The 18,806-nt window shown below is 63.4% G+C and overlaps 7 protein-coding genes across 7 annotated transcripts in view; 4 read left to right on the top strand and 3 right to left on the bottom strand.

The window, feature by feature from the left end:
* Positions 1-378: 378 nt before the first annotated feature.
* AMSG_01905 (uncharacterized protein) lies at positions 379-4,486 on the top strand (the record flags this gene model as incomplete). Its single annotated transcript, XM_013905952.1, has 3 exons — positions 379-2,235; positions 2,322-3,157; positions 3,202-4,486. The coding sequence occupies 3 exons, from the start codon at positions 379-381 to the stop codon at positions 4,484-4,486; spliced, it is 3,978 nt and encodes a 1,325-aa protein (XP_013761406.1).
* Positions 4,487-6,810, bottom strand: AMSG_01904 (uncharacterized protein). Its single transcript, XM_013905951.1, has one exon. It carries the CDS (start codon positions 6,799-6,801, stop codon positions 4,513-4,515), a length of 2,289 nt encoding a protein of 762 aa, XP_013761405.1. The 5' UTR covers positions 6,802-6,810; the 3' UTR covers positions 4,487-4,512.
* A 76-nt stretch (positions 6,811-6,886) lies between these two features.
* AMSG_01903 (uncharacterized protein) lies at positions 6,887-7,506 on the top strand (the record flags this gene model as incomplete). The annotated part of the gene is made up of 3 exons (XM_013905950.1): positions 6,887-6,985; positions 7,130-7,422; positions 7,479-7,506. 3 exons carry the CDS (start codon positions 6,887-6,889, stop codon positions 7,504-7,506), a joined length of 420 nt encoding a protein of 139 aa, XP_013761404.1.
* Positions 7,507-7,518: 12 nt separating this feature from the next.
* Positions 7,519-13,278, bottom strand: AMSG_01902 (uncharacterized protein; the record flags this gene model as incomplete). The annotated part of the gene is made up of 2 exons (XM_013905949.1): positions 7,519-11,463; positions 11,487-13,278. 2 exons carry the CDS (start codon positions 13,276-13,278, stop codon positions 7,583-7,585), a joined length of 5,673 nt encoding a protein of 1,890 aa, XP_013761403.1. The 3' UTR covers positions 7,519-7,582.
* A 344-nt stretch (positions 13,279-13,622) lies between these two features.
* On the bottom strand, positions 13,623-14,930 carry AMSG_01901 (uncharacterized protein; the record flags this gene model as incomplete). Its single annotated transcript, XM_013905948.1, has 2 exons — positions 13,623-14,695; positions 14,771-14,930. The coding sequence occupies 2 exons, from the start codon at positions 14,928-14,930 to the stop codon at positions 13,623-13,625; spliced, it is 1,233 nt and encodes a 410-aa protein (XP_013761402.1).
* A 286-nt stretch (positions 14,931-15,216) lies between these two features.
* AMSG_01900 (uncharacterized protein) lies at positions 15,217-17,597 on the top strand (the record flags this gene model as incomplete). The annotated part of the gene is made up of 2 exons (XM_013905947.1): positions 15,217-16,970; positions 17,021-17,597. 2 exons carry the CDS (start codon positions 15,217-15,219, stop codon positions 17,595-17,597), a joined length of 2,331 nt encoding a protein of 776 aa, XP_013761401.1.
* A 961-nt stretch (positions 17,598-18,558) lies between these two features.
* Positions 18,559-18,806, top strand: part of AMSG_01898 (derlin-2) — a 1,446-nt gene continuing 1,198 nt past the window's right edge. The window contains exon 1 of the mRNA XM_013905946.1: positions 18,559-18,628. Within this exon, the coding sequence (XP_013761400.1) occupies positions 18,603-18,628 (26 nt within the window). The 5' untranslated portion in view covers positions 18,559-18,602. The remainder of the gene's footprint in view (positions 18,629-18,806) is intronic.

The following is an 18,806-nucleotide window of genomic DNA, read 5'->3' as shown; positions in this document are numbered from 1 at the left end:
CCCCCCTCCCTTCCCCTCTCCACCACAAATACAAAATTGTTCGCCACCAATTAAACTCGTCGCCCGTGGCTACCCACTCGACTCCCCCCCCCCTTTCCTTCTCCCCTCATGGGTACGTTTTTCGCCATTCATTGGCCGAACAGAACGCCGTTTCACGACCTTCTTCGCCTTGGCCAAGGTCAAGGCAAGCGAGCCAACATCCTCCCTCCCTCCCACCCCCTCCCACCCCCCCTCTTTGCCCTTCCTCATCCTTCTCTTGTTTTCTGTATTGTCATACCCTCTGCATGCCCCCCCCCCCTCCCTCCCCTCTTCATGGCCATCCCCCTGCATGTGGTGCTGGGGAAAGGGACACATGCGATGGTGGCAGTGCCCGCCGCAATGTCGGCTCATTCACTCACACGGTTGTCATACCACTTCCTCTCCCGCACACGGACGGGTACAGACGCCGCCGACTGTGGCGCACTACCTTCGGCGTCCAATACGGTTGCAGGCATTGGAGGAGGCTCGTTTAGGTTCCTTCGCTCGGAACAGAGCTCATCATCGGTGACCACACCTCCCTTTGGCGGCTCTGACGCCCGTGCCCCTGCAGGCGAGGCCTCGGCCCTCCTCGCCGACCCGCTCACTCTGCACCAGCCGCGTTCGGCCAACTCGTACTTTGTCGAGGCGTGTGACTCGGGGAATGTCTCGCGGGTCATGCGCCTTCTCGAGCTTGCCGGCGTCGTCAGCCCAAGCTCGGCCTCGCCGCCGGGCCCGGTTGCCGCCGGTACAAGGTCGCTCGACGCTCCGCTGCCGCCCGCCGCCGGCGAAGAAGACTCGCCGTCACCGGCTTCGGGCCCGTGGTCGGCCTCGGGCCACTCGGACGACGCCCTTGCCGCTGCAGAAGTCCTCGCGTCTTCGCAGGGCATCGACGTCAACGCACTCGAGCCCATGGTATGGTCGCCTGTCCGCTCCCGCCACGCGTGGCGCAACAACGCCCTGCACGTCGCCTCACGCAACGGCGACACCGGCCTTGTCAAGCTCCTCCTCTCGCTGCCAGGCATCGACCCGCACGCGCTGACCGGCGGCGGCAACACCTGCCTCTCCATCGCCGCCTTCTTTGGCCACGTCGAGCTCATGGAGCTCATCCTCACCGCCACAGACATCGACGTCAACTCGGGCGGCGGCGAGGTCGGCCAGGGCTTTACCCCGCTCCACATGGCGGTTCAGGAGAACCGCGTCGAAGCCGTCAAGTTCCTTGTCGAGCGCGCCGGCGCTAACGTCAACGCCACCACCCTCGACAACCGCACCCCGGTCTTCATCTCGGTCGAGTCGGGTCACTTTGACCTCCTCCGCTACTTTGTCGAGGAGACAGACGCAGACCTGTCCATCGTCGACGAGTTTGGCTTCCACCTCCTCCACATGGCTGCCCAAGAAGGGCTCGACGACATGTTCAAGTACCTCGTCGACAAGACCGAGCTCGCCTGGGAACCCGCCGCAGACGGCCAGTCGGTCATCTACATCGGCACCTACTACGGCCACACACAGCTGGTCAAGTTCATGGTTGAAGTCCTGGCCATGGACATGGAGGAAGCCGAAAAGTCCGGCTACACTCCGTTCCTGGTCGCCTGCTTCTGCGGCCACCTCGAGCTGCTCAAGTACCTCGTCGCCGCAGGCGCCAACACCTCTGCCAAGACCCACAACGGGCAGACCGGCCTTTACATCGCCGCCAAGCAGGGTAACCTCGGCATTGTCAAGTACCTCGCCTCGGAGCTCGGCATGGACCCTGAGGTGCCGCAGAAAAAGGGCTTCACCCCGCTCCTTGCCGCCGTCGAAGAGAAGCAGCTCGACGTCGTCCGATTCCTGGTCAACGAACTCGGAGTCAACGTCAACGCCAAGTCGCGGACCGCCCAGTCGGCCGTCTACATCGCCGCCATGCTCGGCGACATGCCGCTCGTCCGCTTCCTCGTCGAGGAAGCCGGCGCAGACACCTCGGTCGTCAACGATACCGGCGACACTCCGGCCTTTATCGCCGCCTGGTACGGCCACCTCGACGTCATCAAGTACTTTGTCGAGACCGTCGGCATGGACGTCAACGTCTCGTCCAAGGACGGCTTCAACCCGCTCCTCATCGCCACCGAAAAGAACCAACTCGCCATCGTCAAATACCTCGTCGAGGTCGCGGGCGTCGACACCAACGTCCAGGCCGGCCTCGGTCAGACCCCGACCTACATCTCGGCCTCCAAGGGCAACCTCGACGTACTCCGCTACCTCGTCAACCACGCCAACGCTGACCTCGAGACTGCCTCAAACTACGACTTTACCCGCTCCTCATCGCCGTCCAGGAAAACAGGCTTGACGTCATCAAGTTCCTCGTCACCTCGGGTAAGGTCAACGTCAACGCCCGCACCAACGACGGCCAGTCTGCCGTCTACATTGCCGCCAAGGAGGGCCACGTCGACATTCTCCGCTACCTCGTCAACACCGTCGCCCTCGACTACACCCTCGGCGACGAGAACGGGTTCACTCCGCTCCACATTGCCGCCCAAAAGGGCCAGTTTGCCGTCGTCCGCTACTTTGTTGACGAGCTCGGCATGTCGCCCGACGTCCAGTCCGCAAACGGCATCACATGCGTCTACCTATGCTCAAAGTACGGCTACGAGGACCTTGTCCGCTACTTTGTCGACTCGGTCGGCGCAAACCCAAACCTCGCCTCCAACGACGGCTGGTCACCGCTCCACGTTGCTTGCCAGGAGGGCGCCCTCGACATCCTCCGCTACCTCGTTCACTCGGCTGCAGCCGTCACTTCGGGCCTCACCTCCAAGGGCTCGTCGCTCATCTACATCGCCGCAAACTACGGTCAGCTCGACGTCGTCGAGTTCCTTCACTCCATCGGCGCAGACGCGGAACTCGCACAAGAAGTCGGCTGGCGCCCGCTCCACATCGCCATCCAGGCCGACCACAGCACCGTTGTCCGCTACCTCATCGAGGCCGTCGGCGTCGATCCCGACGCCCAGACTCACAACGGCGCCACGCCGCTGTACATTGCCGCAAAGAACGGCTCGCTCGACCTTGTACGCTACCTCGTCGAAGACGTCAACGTCGACACCTCGATCGTCAACTCGACCGGCGACACCCCGGTCTTCATCGCCTCTTGGTACGGCAAGCTGGACATCGTCAAGTACCTCGTTGAAGACGCTGGCCTCGACGCCAAGCTCCCCTCAGACGACGGCTTTACCCGCTGCTCATCGCCGCTGAAAAGGGCGAGCTCGAAATCGTCAAGTACCTCGTCGAAGTCGCACACGTCGACGTCGACGCTCAGGCCAACGACGACCAGACCGCAGTCTACCTCGCCTCCTTCTACGGCCATCTCGACACCGTCAAGTACCTCATCGAGTACGCCCGCGCCCACGACGACGTCGATCTCGACGTCGAGGTCGGGGAGAAGAACGGCTACCGCGCCCTCCACGTCGCCGCCCTTCAGGGCCACATCGACATCGTTCGCTACCTTGTCGATGAGGTCGGCGCACAGTCGGACGTCGTCACCGATAATGGGCAGACCACCCTCTACGTCGCCGCCAAGAAGGGCTTCCTAGACATTGTCGCCTTTCTGGTCAACGCCGGCGTCGCCGTCGAGGCCGGCCAGCACCAGGGCTTCAACCCGCTCCTCATCGCCGCGCAGGAGGGCCACGCTGACGTCGTCCGCTTCCTCGTCGACTCGGCCGGCGCAAACCCTAACGCTGTCACAAAGCGCCTTCGCTCCGCCGTCGTCATCGCCACAAAGAAGGGCTACACAGACATTGTCGCCTTTCTCCTCGAGCGCCGCGTCCGCATTGACTTTGACCAGTGCATGGACATCGCCTCGGTCGAGGAGCACCCCGACGTTTACTCGGCCCTTGGAGCCTACGCCGCCTACGCCAAGCTCCAGGTCCCGTGGATGCCCTCGGTCCACCTCAAGTTCCCCCGCTACGTCCAGCGCGCCGTCAAGCAAGCCCTGCTCATTGCCCGCACCCTCGTCACCGACCCGCTCACCGGCCAGCCATTGCGCAAGTACGCCGACACCTGCATATTGGCCCGCCTCCCCAACGAGCTCCTCCTCGAGGTCTTCAAGTGGATCGCCACTCCAGGCAACTGGCTGCCTAGCGCAGACTACGGCTTTGACCCCGACATTGTGCCCTTTACCCCCGACACCATCACCCTGGCAGACGTGCCAAACTGGGGCGACCCGGCGAGCCTTCACTGGCCGCCGGGCACAGACTCGTCGTCGTCGCTTGCAACATCGACCTCGTCCGTCCAGATCACCCCCACCACTGCCACCGCCCCACTTCCGCAGACAGGCTCGCTCGTCCTCGCCACTCAGCCACCGCCCCACGCCCAGCTGCTGCCGCACACCCCGCTCTCGCCGCTCACTCCGGCCCCGCCGCCATCGTCGCCCTCCGCCGCAGCTCCGCTCTCGCCGTCGTCGCTTCCCTCGCCGCTCTCGTCGTCGCCTCCGCCCAACAATGAATAACCTGTTTTGTTCCAACCATCGGTTGTCTACCCTTCCCGCTGCAACATCTCCAGCGCCCACGGCACCAACTCAGACGCCGTCTGAGACAAATCGCGCGACTGCAACACAACCGCTAGCATCTCCACAGTCGCAGCCTTGACATCATTGGGAATGCTCTGCCCCGTCGCCGCTGCATCACCGAGTGCACACAGCACCTGCAGGGGCTCGTCAGGGAGCGATAATGGAAAGCCGCACGCCTCGCTGCGCAAGTACTCGATCGTTGCCATCACCGCCGCCGAGACGTCGGACATAAAGTGCGAAATCTGCACTTCGCCCATCATCTCCACGCACGACAGCGACTGCAGCACAGATGTGGCGAGTGAGCTAAAGCCCTCCATCGTCTCCAGTGTAGCGTCGTGTGCGCTTGCGCGCATCGGGCCCAGTGCCTCAACCACCGCTGGCCTGATTGAGACCTTGACCAAGAGCTCGAGCGCCCGCCGGCAGTCGCCCACCGCCCACATCAGCCCGCAAATCGCCTCCCTTGGCATTGGATGCGTCGTCAGCGCAAGGTCTCCCATCGTTGCAAACACACCCATCGAGCCCAGCGGCGAAAACGCGGCCCACTCGCTGCCCACCATCCCGGCTCCTGGATGCAACAGCTCGCCCAACTTGGTCATAAGCGTCAGAAGCTCAAACGGCGGCACCAGCCCCGGATCCATGTCCGCAGCTCGTGTCAGATCCGACAATGCACCGCAGAGAGCCCTCATCCCCACATCGATCGTTCTGCTCTCGCCCCACACAAACTTCTCCAGGTAGGTCATTACGCCCGGCGACGGCTCCACTGTAGACTCGCCCACCGAGCCAGACAGCGCCATAGTCAGCTCGAGCGCTCGCAGGTGCATCACAAAACCCTCCAGCTTGGTCTCGGTGACGCGCACACACGCCGCGCACGCCTTTGCATACAGCGGCACAACATCGCTACCATCGTCTGCGTCTAGACACCATGTGCTGATCACCATTGCCAGTGACTCGAGCAGCTCCGCGCCAATGAGCTCAAGCGGGAGCTTCAACGCTATCGCCAACATCTTGCTCCGTGCACTCCTTGCCTCCGCCGCTCCCAGAAACATGCGAAACGGCACGCTTGCGATCCGCATGGCAATCGTCTCGGCCCGCATCAGCGAAGCCGGCTTCTCGCGCCCGCCCGTCAGCTCCGTGTCTGCCGAGTGCAGCACCTGCGCCACCACCTCGTCTGGCACCCTGCCGTCGATAATCGCATCCTGCAGCAACTCCGCGTCCAGCAGGAGGACTCTCGCAGCCATGTCTGCGAGCGACGGTACGCCGCGCGCCACACCAGACGTCACCGTTGCCTCCAGTTCGACAAGCCAGGCGCTGGTGGCTACCTCGAACTGCACCTTGGCTCCTTCTGTGACAGTCAGGTGGCCATCGGGGTCCAGGTTTGAGAGTGCAATGTTGATCGAGTCAGCAGCTGATGGCAACGCCCGCACCGCCGCCATCACTAGAAAGGCCGCTCCAACCTCAAACTGCCCCAGTCTCTCGGAGACATAGATCGCCAGATTCGCGGCGTCGTACAGGGTGTCACTGGAGACCCCGGTCAACATGCCATCATCGCAGAGTGCGGCATACCGAACCTGCAGTTCCCGAAGCAACGCAACCTCGTCCATCTCCATCAAGCCCTCGTAAGCCACCATCGGAATCATCACATCGCACTCGTTAAACGTGGCGTTCAAGAGATCGTCCCCTAACGCCTGGTAGTCGTATCCGATCCACGACCGGGTCATGACAATGCCGTTGGCTACGCACGACACCATGTGCTCAAAAGCCTGTCGCCCGCCTGCATCGGCGTGTAGCACCGGCAGCGCTGCCATCAACGACCGCATTCCGGCCTCAAACCCTGCTGAGCCCTGCTCGACAAACTCACCCCTCGGCTCGACCATCAGCCACACCACCAGGCGCCAGTACTGGCCCATCAGCACCGATGCCACCCCACCAGCCTCGGCCGCCGTCAGCGAGTCGACCAATGGCGGGAAGAAGGCATCAAGCCAGTCCCGACTCAGCTCGTTCACAAACTCATGTCCTCCAGCGACCAACCGCACCGCATGCATCATCGACGGCAGGGCAAACTCCAGCGCATCATACATCTTCGTCATGTCACTGTTCGAGATCCGACCTCTGCCCACAACACCTTCGCTGGACTCGCTCTCCAAAGCCGCCCGACTTGCATCAGCCACCAGCACCACCACCCGAATCAGCGCCTTGTAGCCAGTCTCCACCTTGAGCAAGGCCTCGCTTTCATTGTTGGTCACCTCCCTTGCCATGGCCTCCACAACCGCCTTTACACCATCACCTGTCACCTCCTGCACATCGTTCCACCCGGTCACCACAGCCAGAGTCCGCTCGAACATGGCCTCCACAACCGCCTTTACACCATCACCTGTCACCTCCTCCACATCGTTCCACCCGGTCACGGGACCTGGCGACATTGGCGGGTATCCCTTTACGGTACGCAATGGACTGGTCGTCGTCGTCATCGTCGTGCTGTCTTTGGCGATGAACGGGACCTGGCGACATTGGCGGGTATCCCTTTACGGTGCGCAATGGACAACTTTGTCCATCGCGCAAGCTGCGCTCCGCGACGCTCCACAGACGTCGCAACGTCCATCAATCGCGGTCAACTCGGCGTCGGCCTCGCCGACTGGCAAGCTCGTCAATCGCAAGAAGATCCACAACGTCCTCGCGCTCTCCCGTCCGGCTACCGTGTTCAACTCTGTCATGCTCTCCTTCCCGGTCGTCGGGGTCGTCAACGACAAGCTCCGCACCGTCCACGCCCGCCGCTCCTCTGGATCGGCGTCGTACGGCACCTCGTGTGCCTCGCCCATGCTCTCAGGCGTCCGTCATCGCGACGGCAACTCGGGCATCGTTCAGGTGGGCGTCCACGTGTCGGCCGCCATCACGCATCGGGCGCGCCTCCCACCTCAAGCCGCAGGCCAAGCAGGCGTCGCGCAGCGACGGCCGGCCGGTGACCTGGAAGTCAAGCATCATCGAGTTGTTCAATTTGAGACGCGCGACAACGCGTCCGAACGATCGTACCGTTAAGGGTTAGGCAAAGTAGGTCGGTGCAACCACCATCTCCCGCACAGTCTCCAGCTCATCGGCAGAAAAGAGCGACGCGTAGAGCGGGAACGAGTCCGAGTGTGTCCGCCAGAACTCGGCGTAGTACCGTGAGACCGTGCTGCGGATCGGCAGCGGTGACGCCTGGTGTTTGGCGACCCGGACAAGGACAGGTACCATCCACGCCGTCACCTCGTACGGCTCGGTCCGCAGCAGCGCAATGAGACCCTGCACTGCGGCATGCACCTTGCGCAGCCGGGTGTCAAGCTCGTCCGGCGCGAGATCTCCCACTGCTTTGGCGTCGGTCTCGCAAAGTGCAAGCCGCGTCCCGCTCAAGTCGACGGCACTGGGGCCAGCACATCCATCCGTGTCCTTGCTCTTCTTGCCCTTACGCTTCTTCTTGTTCCGCCGCCGCACGTCGCGGACAGGGAGCTGCGCCGCTGCGTCCAGCAGCGGCAGCAGGACCTCGACACCAAGCCACGGCAGACACACCATCATGCCCGAGAGTGTGTGTGACGCCGCATCACAAACTTCGCGTTGCGGATCTAGCAGTGCATCAAGCACTGCACGCGCGAGCCCGACCCCGCCAGCACTCGCCGCTCCTAGCCGTGGCGCCTGTGCAAGAATGAGCGACTGGATGCCCGAGAGCGCAGAGAGCCGGACCCGCCACGACGCTTCCTCGCGAACCGCCAGGCACTTGGTGAGCGCTGTCATTACATCCTCAAGCATCGAAGACGGGACCGCGAGCTTGCCACAGAACCGCAGCGTCAGCCGCGCATATGATGGCACCGCCGGATCAGTGTCGTCGGCAGCGCTGGCCACTAGCGGGACGACACGAGCCAGCTGGCTCTCCATTCCACGCCCAACCTTGAACGATGAGTTGAAGACGAGCGAGAGCAGGACCTTGGCCCGGCGCGACCGCACTTCGGCAGGTGCGCCCTCGTCCTGCACCTCGGCCAACAGGGCCGAGACCCAAACGTCGACCGCCGGCCGCGGCCCGAGCGCCAGCAGCTCCGATACAAACGACATGACCACCGAGCGCATCTGCTTCAGTTCCGACGCCCGCGCCGCCGCCAGCTCGTCTAGCAGCGGCTCAAACCACCGCACGCTCCGCCGCCCGGCCACGACAACGCTGAGCGTCACAAGCTCCAGAGCCTTGACCCGTTGCGCCGACGTCGAAGCCGTCCGCGGTGCGGCTGCCAGCTCGTTCAGCAGCCATCCGAACCGCCGCGGGTCGTGGTCCTCGAGCAGAGCAGAGAGCCCCACCTTCCAGTCTTCAAACCCTTCGCTGTCCTTGGCCAGGCTCAGTCCGGCACGCAGCAGCGTCGTCACCACTTCGCCCGCCGCCTGCCACGCCTCGACGTCGGGGGTGTACATCGACGCGCTGCCGACCGCAGACATGAGCTCGGCGCCCAGAGCATGCGACGACCACGCCGACGCGTCGTTCGCGGCCATACCGCTCAGAACAAGCCCAACACATGGCGTCACCACTTGAAGCATTGTCTCGGGGCCCACAAGCGCAAAGCCAAGCGAAAGCGTGAACGCCCGTGATGGCAGAAATGCCAAGCCGATCTCATCGCCGCGCTCACTCATCTGCTGCACCTCTACCATTCGCACCAAGTACTCGGCCTCTCCAAAGCATGCTCGGACTTCGGCCACAAGCGCTTGTGCCTGCTCGGCAACCTGGGCCTCGCTGGCGGAAAAGGTGAACAGCTTATGCTTGGGCCGCAAGTCGCGTAGCACCGTCGCGGTCGACGGTACCGCTGCAGACCACCCAGCCCATGCCGGATCCACAAACTCGGCCGCCTCAAAGCTCGCTTGGTCGCCAAACACCTCTGCCTCTGGCAGTTCGTCGCCCTCGACCTGGAACGCGCTCGGCCGATGGACCGGGTGCAGGCCGAGCGCCTGGCTCAACAGCACCAGAATCGGGCAGAGGCCCACCAGCGCCATGTTCCGGATCGACTCGAGCTCGTCCACAGCCTTGCGAAGGAAGAGCCGCAGAAGCTCGGCCGATGGCATCGCGTCAGTCCGCATTTCGTTGGTGAGCAGCATGATGATAAACCCGACGTGCCGCCAGTGCATCGTTGGGTGCTCGTCGAGCTCTGCGAGGAGCGCCGAGCACGTTGCAGCATGCGCTGCCTCGGCCTTGGCCGTCACGGCCGAGGCATGCTCGTCAACAGCTTGTGCCAAATGGCCTGGAACGGGGCCAGACGGGCCTGGCGCTTGCACAAACGGCGCCACATCAAGGCTGAGCACCTTGTGCAGCAGCGCGTTGGCCCGCGCCAGCACCGTCAACTTCTCGATCCGATGAGTCTTGCCGAGCGCCACCAGCAGCTTGGTCCGCAGCTCCGGTCGCGTCATGATAAACTTGAGCTCCGGGCCGCGGTTGATAAAGTAGAGTGAGCCGGTGAGCACGTCGTCGCCGACCTCGCCCGGGGCGTCGAGCGCGTCGAGCGCCGTCGCCAGCAGCCGCGCCCGAGTGAGAGTGAACCGCGGCAGGAGTGCAGCCAGAGTCTCCTGTGCCGCTGCCCGGATCGGCGCGTGTGGCCCGCGCGCCAGCGCAAACACATCGTCAAGCAGCGCCACGTTGGTCTCGCTCGGCGGCACAAGCCGGTTCACAAACTCGTAGTGGTGCCACCAGAGCCCCGTGCGGATGACCGCCAGCGACCGCGAGGCAATGCAGAGTGCGTTCATCAGCGGCGTCTCAAAAAGCGAGTTGATAAGCGCGCTTTGTGCGTTCGACACCTCGCCCTTGTTCACCCCGCGGAAGGCGAGATGCAGACGGATGCACTCGCACACAATCTGCGCTCCAAGTACATCGGACAGCTCATGCGAAGAGAGCTTGCTCGCCATCTGGTGCAGGACCCGCCCAATGTCGTCGCGGCTCTGCTCATGGCCCCACCCGCCGCGTCGGGCAGGCGTCGGCATGTCCAGCACCTCGAGAGAGAGCATCGCCGGTCGCGCCTGGGCAAGAACCTCATGTGCATCGCTGCACAAGCCGTCCCCACCGCCCGCAGCGTCGCCCCGTGGCGTCGTCTCGGTCTCCGACTGCGCATCAGGTCCCGAGTACTCGCTCTCGGGCAGAAGCCGCCCAGATCCCTGTAGCAGGCCCGCCAGCAGCGAAAGCGTTGCGTGGAGCTGCGCCTTGGTCAACGGCTCTTCGCCTGGCGCAGAGCAGGCGTAAGCCACGAGACGAGTCTCGACCTCGCCCCACACGCAGTCAAAGACCTCCCAAGCAAACTCGACAAACGGGCGGTGGGCATCGTCGGCTGCCACTACCCACTCGAGCTCCAGCCGCGTCTTTTGCAGCGACGGCAGCGGGCCGCGCCAGAGTAGCTCTGGCGAGTCGCCGCTAGCAAGCATTGCCTCGGCTTCGGCAGGGCCCATAGCCGCAATGCCGACGTGATCGGTCTCGGACAGCGCCGTGAGGATGCAACGCACAAACTCGGCGGCGAGCATGGCCGCGCCCTTGTGCTCAAGCGCAAAAATCTTGGGCAAGAGCGCGCGGATATCGTCGGCGTAGTCGCGCGCAAACGCCCGCGACTGTGCAATGCCGGCGAGCACGTTCAAGTTCCACAGCAGCAGCGGCGCGTTGGCCGACGCCTGGCTCCCAGCGCCGGACGCCAGCTCGTCGCGCACAATCTGCAGCGTCGGCGGAGCGAGAATGTCGATGGCAATCTTCTGCTTCTCAAGTGTCGAGCCGCCGCACAGCACCGAGACGACGTCGCGAACCTGCTCAAGCGCGTTCATCATCAGCCGCCCGCGGATGAGCTGGAGCACGTGCCGCGCGACATCGGCCACCATGCTGCGAGGTAGCGCGTCGGCAAACATAGCCATGACGCCCGAAAAGTAGCCCCAACCATCTGAGCCTGGGTCGCCGCCGAGCTCGCACCCTCAGACGCAACCAGCGAGCCTCCGCCCAGCGCGCGGTCGCCGCCGCGGACCGAGTACGCCCGCTCGCCGACGTCGACGCCGATGGAAGCCACCATCGACACATCCTCGGCTTGCTCATAGAACGAGAACGCGCGGTCGACAAAGGCCAGCGCCCAGTCGGTGAACAGGGCAGCGGTCGTGCCGCGCGCAGCGAGTGGCATCATCGAGAGCAGCGAAAACGTGGTGCGGATGGTGGCCACAGACTTGCCCATGTCGTTCGGGTCGAGACCCATCAGTAGAATGTCCATAAAGAATAGCAAGAGCTCGAGTGACGCAGCCTCAGGTTGAACCCGAGGGCCGAGCCCAGCATGGTCAAAGCCACTGCGAGCAAACCACGGGACAAGGACCGCGCCCAGTAACTGCAAAGCAGCCTGAGTCCGGTGGACTTCGTTGACCGACTGGAGCGAGGTGGTCAGCTCGAGCGTCATCTTCTCCACGACCAGCCGCGGCTCGAGCGTCATGCACGCCTCAGCCATCGCCACACCGGCCTTGGTCAGCATGTGCGACTTGGAGTACAGCGCAACATACATGTGGCGCTCCATCAGCAGCACAAACTTGGCCCGCATCGGCGCCGCAAATGCGTCGGGCGCAGCCACCGCCACCTCGGTCACCGTCGTCGCCAGCGTGTTGAGCAGGACGGCGAGCGCGGTCTGCCACCGCCCCGAGTTGGACGGGTGCAGGTAGGACTTGAGCATGGTGAGCAGTGTTTCGAGCGCAGAGTATGCCGGCGAGTCGGCACTCCCATTGGCAGCCGCCATCACAAACGCCTTGCCCAGCTCAATCCAAAACATCGACCGCCCAAGCAGGTGGGTCATCGACGAAGGGACCATGAGCTGCTGCCCGCTTTGCGGCAGCGCCACGTCGGCCTGTCCAGAGCCTGACGCGCCAGGCAACTGCAGTCGCGAGATGCCGCGCTGGATCAGGTCCGGCAACAGCTTGCACACCTCCGCAGCCACGGCAGCGTGGCGCTCCGCCTCGCACACGCTCGCCTCCAGTGCCTCGACCAAGAGTGAGAGCAGCCGGGTCGTCCACTCGCGCGATCGAATGAGTTTGTCGGCCTCCAGCAAGGTCGGCAGCCACTCCTTCAGCGGTGCATGCGATGCGGGGACAAACATGGTGGCAACCAGGAGCGCCTTGAGCGTCACGCCCGGCGCATACGGCTGGATGTATGGCTTTGCCTCGTCCAGGACAGTCGCGGCCGTGCTTCGAGGAAACAGCCTCCGCGACCGAGAAATAACCTTGTACAGCGCCGAGGCGTGTGAGGCCGACGGCATCATCCCGTCCGGGCAAGACGACTCGGAGTACAGCGAGGTGACGATGTGGTGAAGTGGGCGCCAATCGATCTCCAGATCCGGAAACTCCATGTCGGGCTCGTCAAGAAGTTTGGCTAGCGGATTAAAGATCTGGCGCTGCATGCGGAGCGAGAAGCGCTCGTTGGTGGCGAGCGCAAAGAGCGAGCGGATGAGCGAGATGCGGCGCGGCGAGACTGCGTGGGCCGCCGGCGAGTCCTCCAGCGGAAACTCGAGCTCGATGCCCTTTTCCAGCCGATTGAGCCAGCGAATAAGATACTTGCCGCCCTTCCCGATGTCGCCTGTGGCCACAACATACTGCAGTCCCTCGTCGATCCGCTCCCACCACTCGATAGCCTGGCGGTAGACCCGCTCCTCGCCCAGTGGCGCGAGCAGGACAGCCGGACAGTGGTTGCTGGCGCGCACCTTGGCACGCCGTGCGTTTAACCCACTCACAGCCATCACACTACCCTATGTTAGTGTGTGTGTGTGTGTGTGCGTGTGCGTAAAGTGGGGTGGTGCTACTACCACTCTTGCCACCACTGGTTCTGCTGTCACTCCACCCGGTCGCCTTGTCGCCCTGGTCGTCGTGGAAGCTCCGGTTCGTCACCCATCGGCTCAATCGGTCGCAGTCACCCAATGTGTCACTCTCGCAAAAGCACGCAGGCCACGGCAACTGACCACGGCCGAGGCTACCGACTCGGGACCAGCCTGCTTCTGTTGAACAGTGCTAAAGTTAGAGTGTATGCAGACACGGCGATGGTAGCACCGATGGGTTCGGAAAGGGGGGAGGGGGGGATTTAGGCTCACAGATCAGTCTTGTCGGCGTCGAGGGTGATGCCGGCGGCAGCAGCCTCAGAGGCAGCGGCTTGGCGGATGAGGACCAGGGAGTGGAGGGCGCGCGAAGCATACCAGCGCTCGTTGGTGAGGACAGCAAGGGCAAGTGTGGTCCGCGGCGGATACGGCGGCTCGATTTTGACCAAGCTCTGCTTGGCCAAGTCGAGAGCGGCGATGCGGCTCCGGATCTCGGCCTCGAGCTCGTTGGGCTTGATGGCAGCAACCAACTCCGGATTGATGTACAGCTTGCTCTCTGGGTTGCCTGGCGGAAGCTTGACAAGGAGTGGTGCCGGTCCATCCGCGAGGGAGACAGTGATGCCGGGAGGAAGGTCCGACTCGGGATCGTGGACCTCGGTGCCCCCCAGCATAAACCCATACTTGACAAAGAGGTCGACATTGGAAAGCTGGTTCGAGCCATAGAAGACGGTCACTGGAGCACCAGCCTCGATCGGTGCTGTCGACTGAAGCGAGATCGAGCCGTCGGGCCCGACAGCCTCGATGGTGCGGACCCGCGAGTGGACGTCAGTGTTGGCGAGGTCCAGGACCGGAACCAGTGCCCGGTGATGGATCTGCTCGCCGGAGCTTGGATCGGTGACGGTGACGGAGAAGACTCGTGAGGAGACAACTGCCAGACCCCACTTGAAGGCCGAAAGGGAGAAAACCTCGGCCGGGTCGGGCTTTTTCAGGCCGAGGCGGCGCAGTGCGAGGATAAGGTCAGCAGACCACCGCTTGTATGCATCGCGTGCGCGCCGAGCGTCATCGTCGACTTGACTGGCAATCTGTGACGGGTGGAGGGCTTCGCGCTCGCTTGCGCGCCACAGAATCGGCACGTGGATCTCGTCCGGAGTGGGCAGCCAAGCAAGATGGCAGGCCTTGATTGAGGTGAGCTGCGGGTCCACCCGTGGCCATGCGCGAGCAAACAGCAGGTACAGCGCCAGCGCCTGTGCATCCGGCAGCTCAAGGGCCATCAGCACCCTCCCAATGGGCGAGCGATAGGCGTCGTCGATAGTTATCATGGCAGCAAAGGGGACATGAACCAGCTCTTCCCCACCACCGATATCCCCTGCAGCCACCAGTCGCCGACCACCATAAGCATAACCACCACTTTCATCCCCACCACCATCAGCCACATTGATCATCTCATGGATGTGACCACCGGCAGCCTTGAGCTCTTCCACCAGAGAGCACTGCTGCGACGACGCACTCACCACCGCAGACAGCACCACAGCCACAACCATAACCACCTGCAGCACCACTCCCAGCGCCAGTCTCTGCATGCTGTATTCCCAAGTGAATGAGTGAGGTATGCAACCAACTCGTCCGCCTCGGGTCCTTCTGCACTTACGTCTCTGCGCCCAAGTCTGCTGGCAGGCAGCGGGGGGGGGGGGGGGGGGAGGGGGGGGGGTGAGCGGCAAGAAGGGCGGGCGCGGGCGGTGGACAGCTGATGAACGGCAAGTTGGCAGGTGGGACAGTAGCTCAGCGGGTCTACCTACCGCCACAACAACACCTACACTCACCTCTCTCTCTCTCTCTTTGCTCTTCCTTTTCCTGCTTGGTCCTCTCATGGGCCGGATAGTGGAACTACAGGCGGCTGTGGACCGGTTCCTGGTGGCGGCACGCGAGGTCGAGCCGCTGGCGCCAAGAACGTCTCGGTTGCGGGGAACGTCATCGTTGGTAGTCAGCCAGGATGAGAGAGCACAGGTGCCTGGAGAGACTCTCATCAAAGCAGTGGAAAAGGTGCTGGTGGCACCAGAGGGCGGTCCCGGCCTCAAGGCCCTGCTGGCGGCTTGCATCTCCACGCTGCGGTCGGTCATCTGGGTCCTGCCATCGCTGAGGGCCCACGTCGCGTGGGAGATGATGTCGCGAAAGAAGTCTGCCGAGCTGCTCCTTGCCCAGCATGCAGAGGTGGCCGATGCACCACGGGCTCTCAAGTCGCAGCTCTCGGCTATCCGAAGCTCCAAGGGACAGCTGAGGAAGCAGCTGGTGGGACTGGAGGAGCGGATCATGACCCTGTCCCAGCAACTGGAACAAGCCCGCGAGGCCGAGCACCTGGCCCAAGAGGACGCGGCGCTGCAGGCACGGGTGGCGTCGTTTGAGCGGAACCAGCTGGACGAGGCGCATGACAAGTTGGATGCCGCAAAGCTCAAGAACTCGTGGCTTATTCATCAGACCATCGTGCTCAACGCGCAGGTCGAGGCCGACTCGGCGACCCGGCTGCGCGAGGAAAACGCACTGGAGCAAGAAACGGCACGGTTGAACACGCTCCGCGAGCGGATTGCATCCATCCAAAGAGAAATCAATGACATCGACGAGTTGATCTTCTCCAAAGAAGAAGAGGCATCGCGGCTGCGGAAACACATGCGGACGATGCGGGCCAAGGCCGTGGAGACCAAGTTCCTCAACCGGTCCGCATCGCAACGGGTGGCGGTCCAGTGGAAGGACTCTATTTCCAAGGTCCAGGCCCTGCGCTCACACATGACTGCCAAAGGCTTTGGCGACCTGGTCTCACACGAGGCTTACAAAGAGGTGCGCCGAATGGTCGACGATCTGGCGTCAGGCAAGGTGACAGCGGCGAGCCTCCACGAGGAGGCCAAAGCCGAGCTTCGCGTCTCAGACTCGCTGGGCGAGATGGATGACGCTTCGAACTCGCTTCCGGGTCCGCCGGAGCAGAGCCAGTCGCTCGAGCTGCAGAGCTTGCCGGTTGGAACCGGAAACGGCTCTGGGACGCTTTCTTCCGACTCGGACGACTTTGTAGATCTTGTGCTCGGCAAGCTCTCCGCCACGATGCCCAGTCTGGACCCATCACTGCAGTCAGACGAGCCGCCCAGCTCGCCCAGGTCGCTGTCGCGGTCTACAAGCCGGTCAAGACTATCCGAGTCTCGGTCGCCTCCGCCTGTGGACGAGCGCGGCGAGACCAAGATGTACTCAGCGTCGTTGGCGACCATGCGGCCAGCCTCTGGGCCGATCCTCACCATGCCAACCATTCGTCGAATCGGTCTGGACCGACGCAATTCTATGAGCATCATGACCAAGTCGCCGTCGTCGTCGTCGCTTTTTCCCATCGGCTCCGAGTCGCCCCCGCACTACTCACCGTCTAGCTCGCCGACCGAGCAGTCGGTCGGCTCTGCCTCGCCCGAACTGACACTCACACTTGATTTCCAAACTGATCTTGAGCTTGAAGTGGATACACGCAAATCGTCGCCACGATCACCACTCTCGCCCCTCACGCCCTTTACGCCGCTGGTGGCAGCGCAGTCGCCGGTCTCGCCGCGGACACCGATGTTCATGCGGCCGTCGTCGTCGCCACGGCGCTCGTCGTCACTGGCACCCGAATCGCCATCATCGTCGTCGCCTCACGGCGGAAGAGTGTGACCGTCCAGCTGCGATCGCTGGACTGGCTGCTTGGCACCATTGACGAGATCTACCTCTTGCGCGAGGCGTCGGCTGAGCGGGCCAAGTGGTCGCTATCGCGGGCAATCCGCACGTGGGCCCGCAGCCAGGCAGCGTCACGGCGTGGAGCGCACGAGTCCGAAGCCTCGCTGTGGTACAACGTGGGCGAGCGGCGGTCGGAGCATCCAGAGATCTCGCTGTTTGAGAAGCTGGGGCGGAAGCGGTCCGAAGTGCTGTCGGTTGACGCCATCACCTGCTTTCTTGCTGTAAGGCGGGCGTTGGTGGGACCCGAGTTCTCGAGCAAGGATCGCGAGCACTTTGATCTTGCTTCGGCTTCGTACGTCCACGTCAAGCACAAGCAGCCGTCGGCGCCCATTGAGGCCGTGACCGAGGCCGTGGTCACCGTCGCCGGCGAGCATGGCATGGATCTGGAGGAAAGTCAGCTTGATATCAAGCTCTCGCTTGCAGCCGACGTCATCCAGGGCCACCAGCAATCGATTCGTGTCCACAAGGCGCTAACCATTTTTGTCGACCAAGTCATTCTTGCCAAGTAAAGCCAATTGCGGCTCAGACCCGCGGAAACGGAGGAGAGGTGGTGAAGTGGGGTGCCTTTACCTTGAACCCTTTGCGGTACGGAATGGACTCATTTATCCATCGCGCAAGCCGCGCTCCACAGACGTCGCAACGTCCATGGATTGTTGTAAGAGAGTAGTACAAAGTGATAATGGCTGCCACAACAGACCACAGTCGGCGATGCAGAGATGAGTGCCGCACGCGGCGCAAAAGGTCCGCGGCCGCCATCGCTTACCATGAAGCTTCCGGCAGGCGAGGCAGTCGCGTCGCACGGCGGCTCGCTGTGCGAAGTGGTGGTGACGAGCAGCCGCCGCAGAGGTGCGCTTTCGCTTGCGCGACGGCGCGGAGTTGGCGGCGGCGGCGCTGGCGGCAAGAAGGCGTCGATGATAGCCACGCGAGTCATGGCGGGGCGTGGGCTCGCGTCGGCGTAGAGCGCGTACGCGTTGATGAGCGCGGCGTCCAGAATCCAGTACAGGATGACGTGCCATCACTTGCGCGGCCACGCCGACCGGCAAGCTCGTCCGTCGCAAGAAGATCCATAACGCCCTCGCGCTCTCCCGTCCCGCCGCTGTGTTCAACTCTGTCATGCTCTCCTTCCCCGCTCGTCGGGGTCGTCAACAACAAGCTCCGCACCGTCCGCGCCCGCCGCTCCTCCGAATCGGCGGCGTACGGCACCTTGCGCGCCTCGCCCATAATATACTCCCAGGTCTGGCATCCTTCAGGCGGGCGTCTACGTGTCGGCCGCCATCACGTGCGGGCGCGCCTGCCACCCCAAGCCGCAGGCCAAGCAGGCGTCGTGCAGCATCCGCCGGTGATCTGGAAGTCAAACATCACCGAGTTGTTCACTTTGAGACGCGCGACAACGCGCCCGAACGAGCGTACCGTTCAGGGTTAGACGAACAGCCGACAGGCGGCCGGTTGGAGGGCAGGCCACTCGACTTGGAGAACCGACCGGTGGGAACTCACGGAGAGCTCACGTGGCAGTCATGGCAGCTGTGCAGGAGATGTATCGGTATGTGTGTGTGGGGGGGGGGGGGGGGGGGGGGGGAGGGGGAGGGGAGGGGAGGGGGAGGGGTAGTGCCGTACGGTGGTGGCGTCACGGGCGGTTGACGTGGGCAGCATCCGGAGCGTGGAGGGAGCTAGCACAAAGTGGGCATGGGCCCCTCGATCGGAGGAGCTGGCTGGGGTGA

Source organism: Thecamonas trahens, assembly GCF_000142905.1.
Source record: "Thecamonas trahens ATCC 50062 unplaced genomic scaffold supercont1.7, whole genome shotgun sequence".
In the NCBI taxonomy this organism is placed as follows: domain Eukaryota; order Apusomonadida; family Apusomonadidae; genus Thecamonas; species Thecamonas trahens.
The sequence above is the reverse complement of the archived record's forward strand: the minus strand, read 5'-3'. Positions and strand labels throughout refer to the sequence as shown.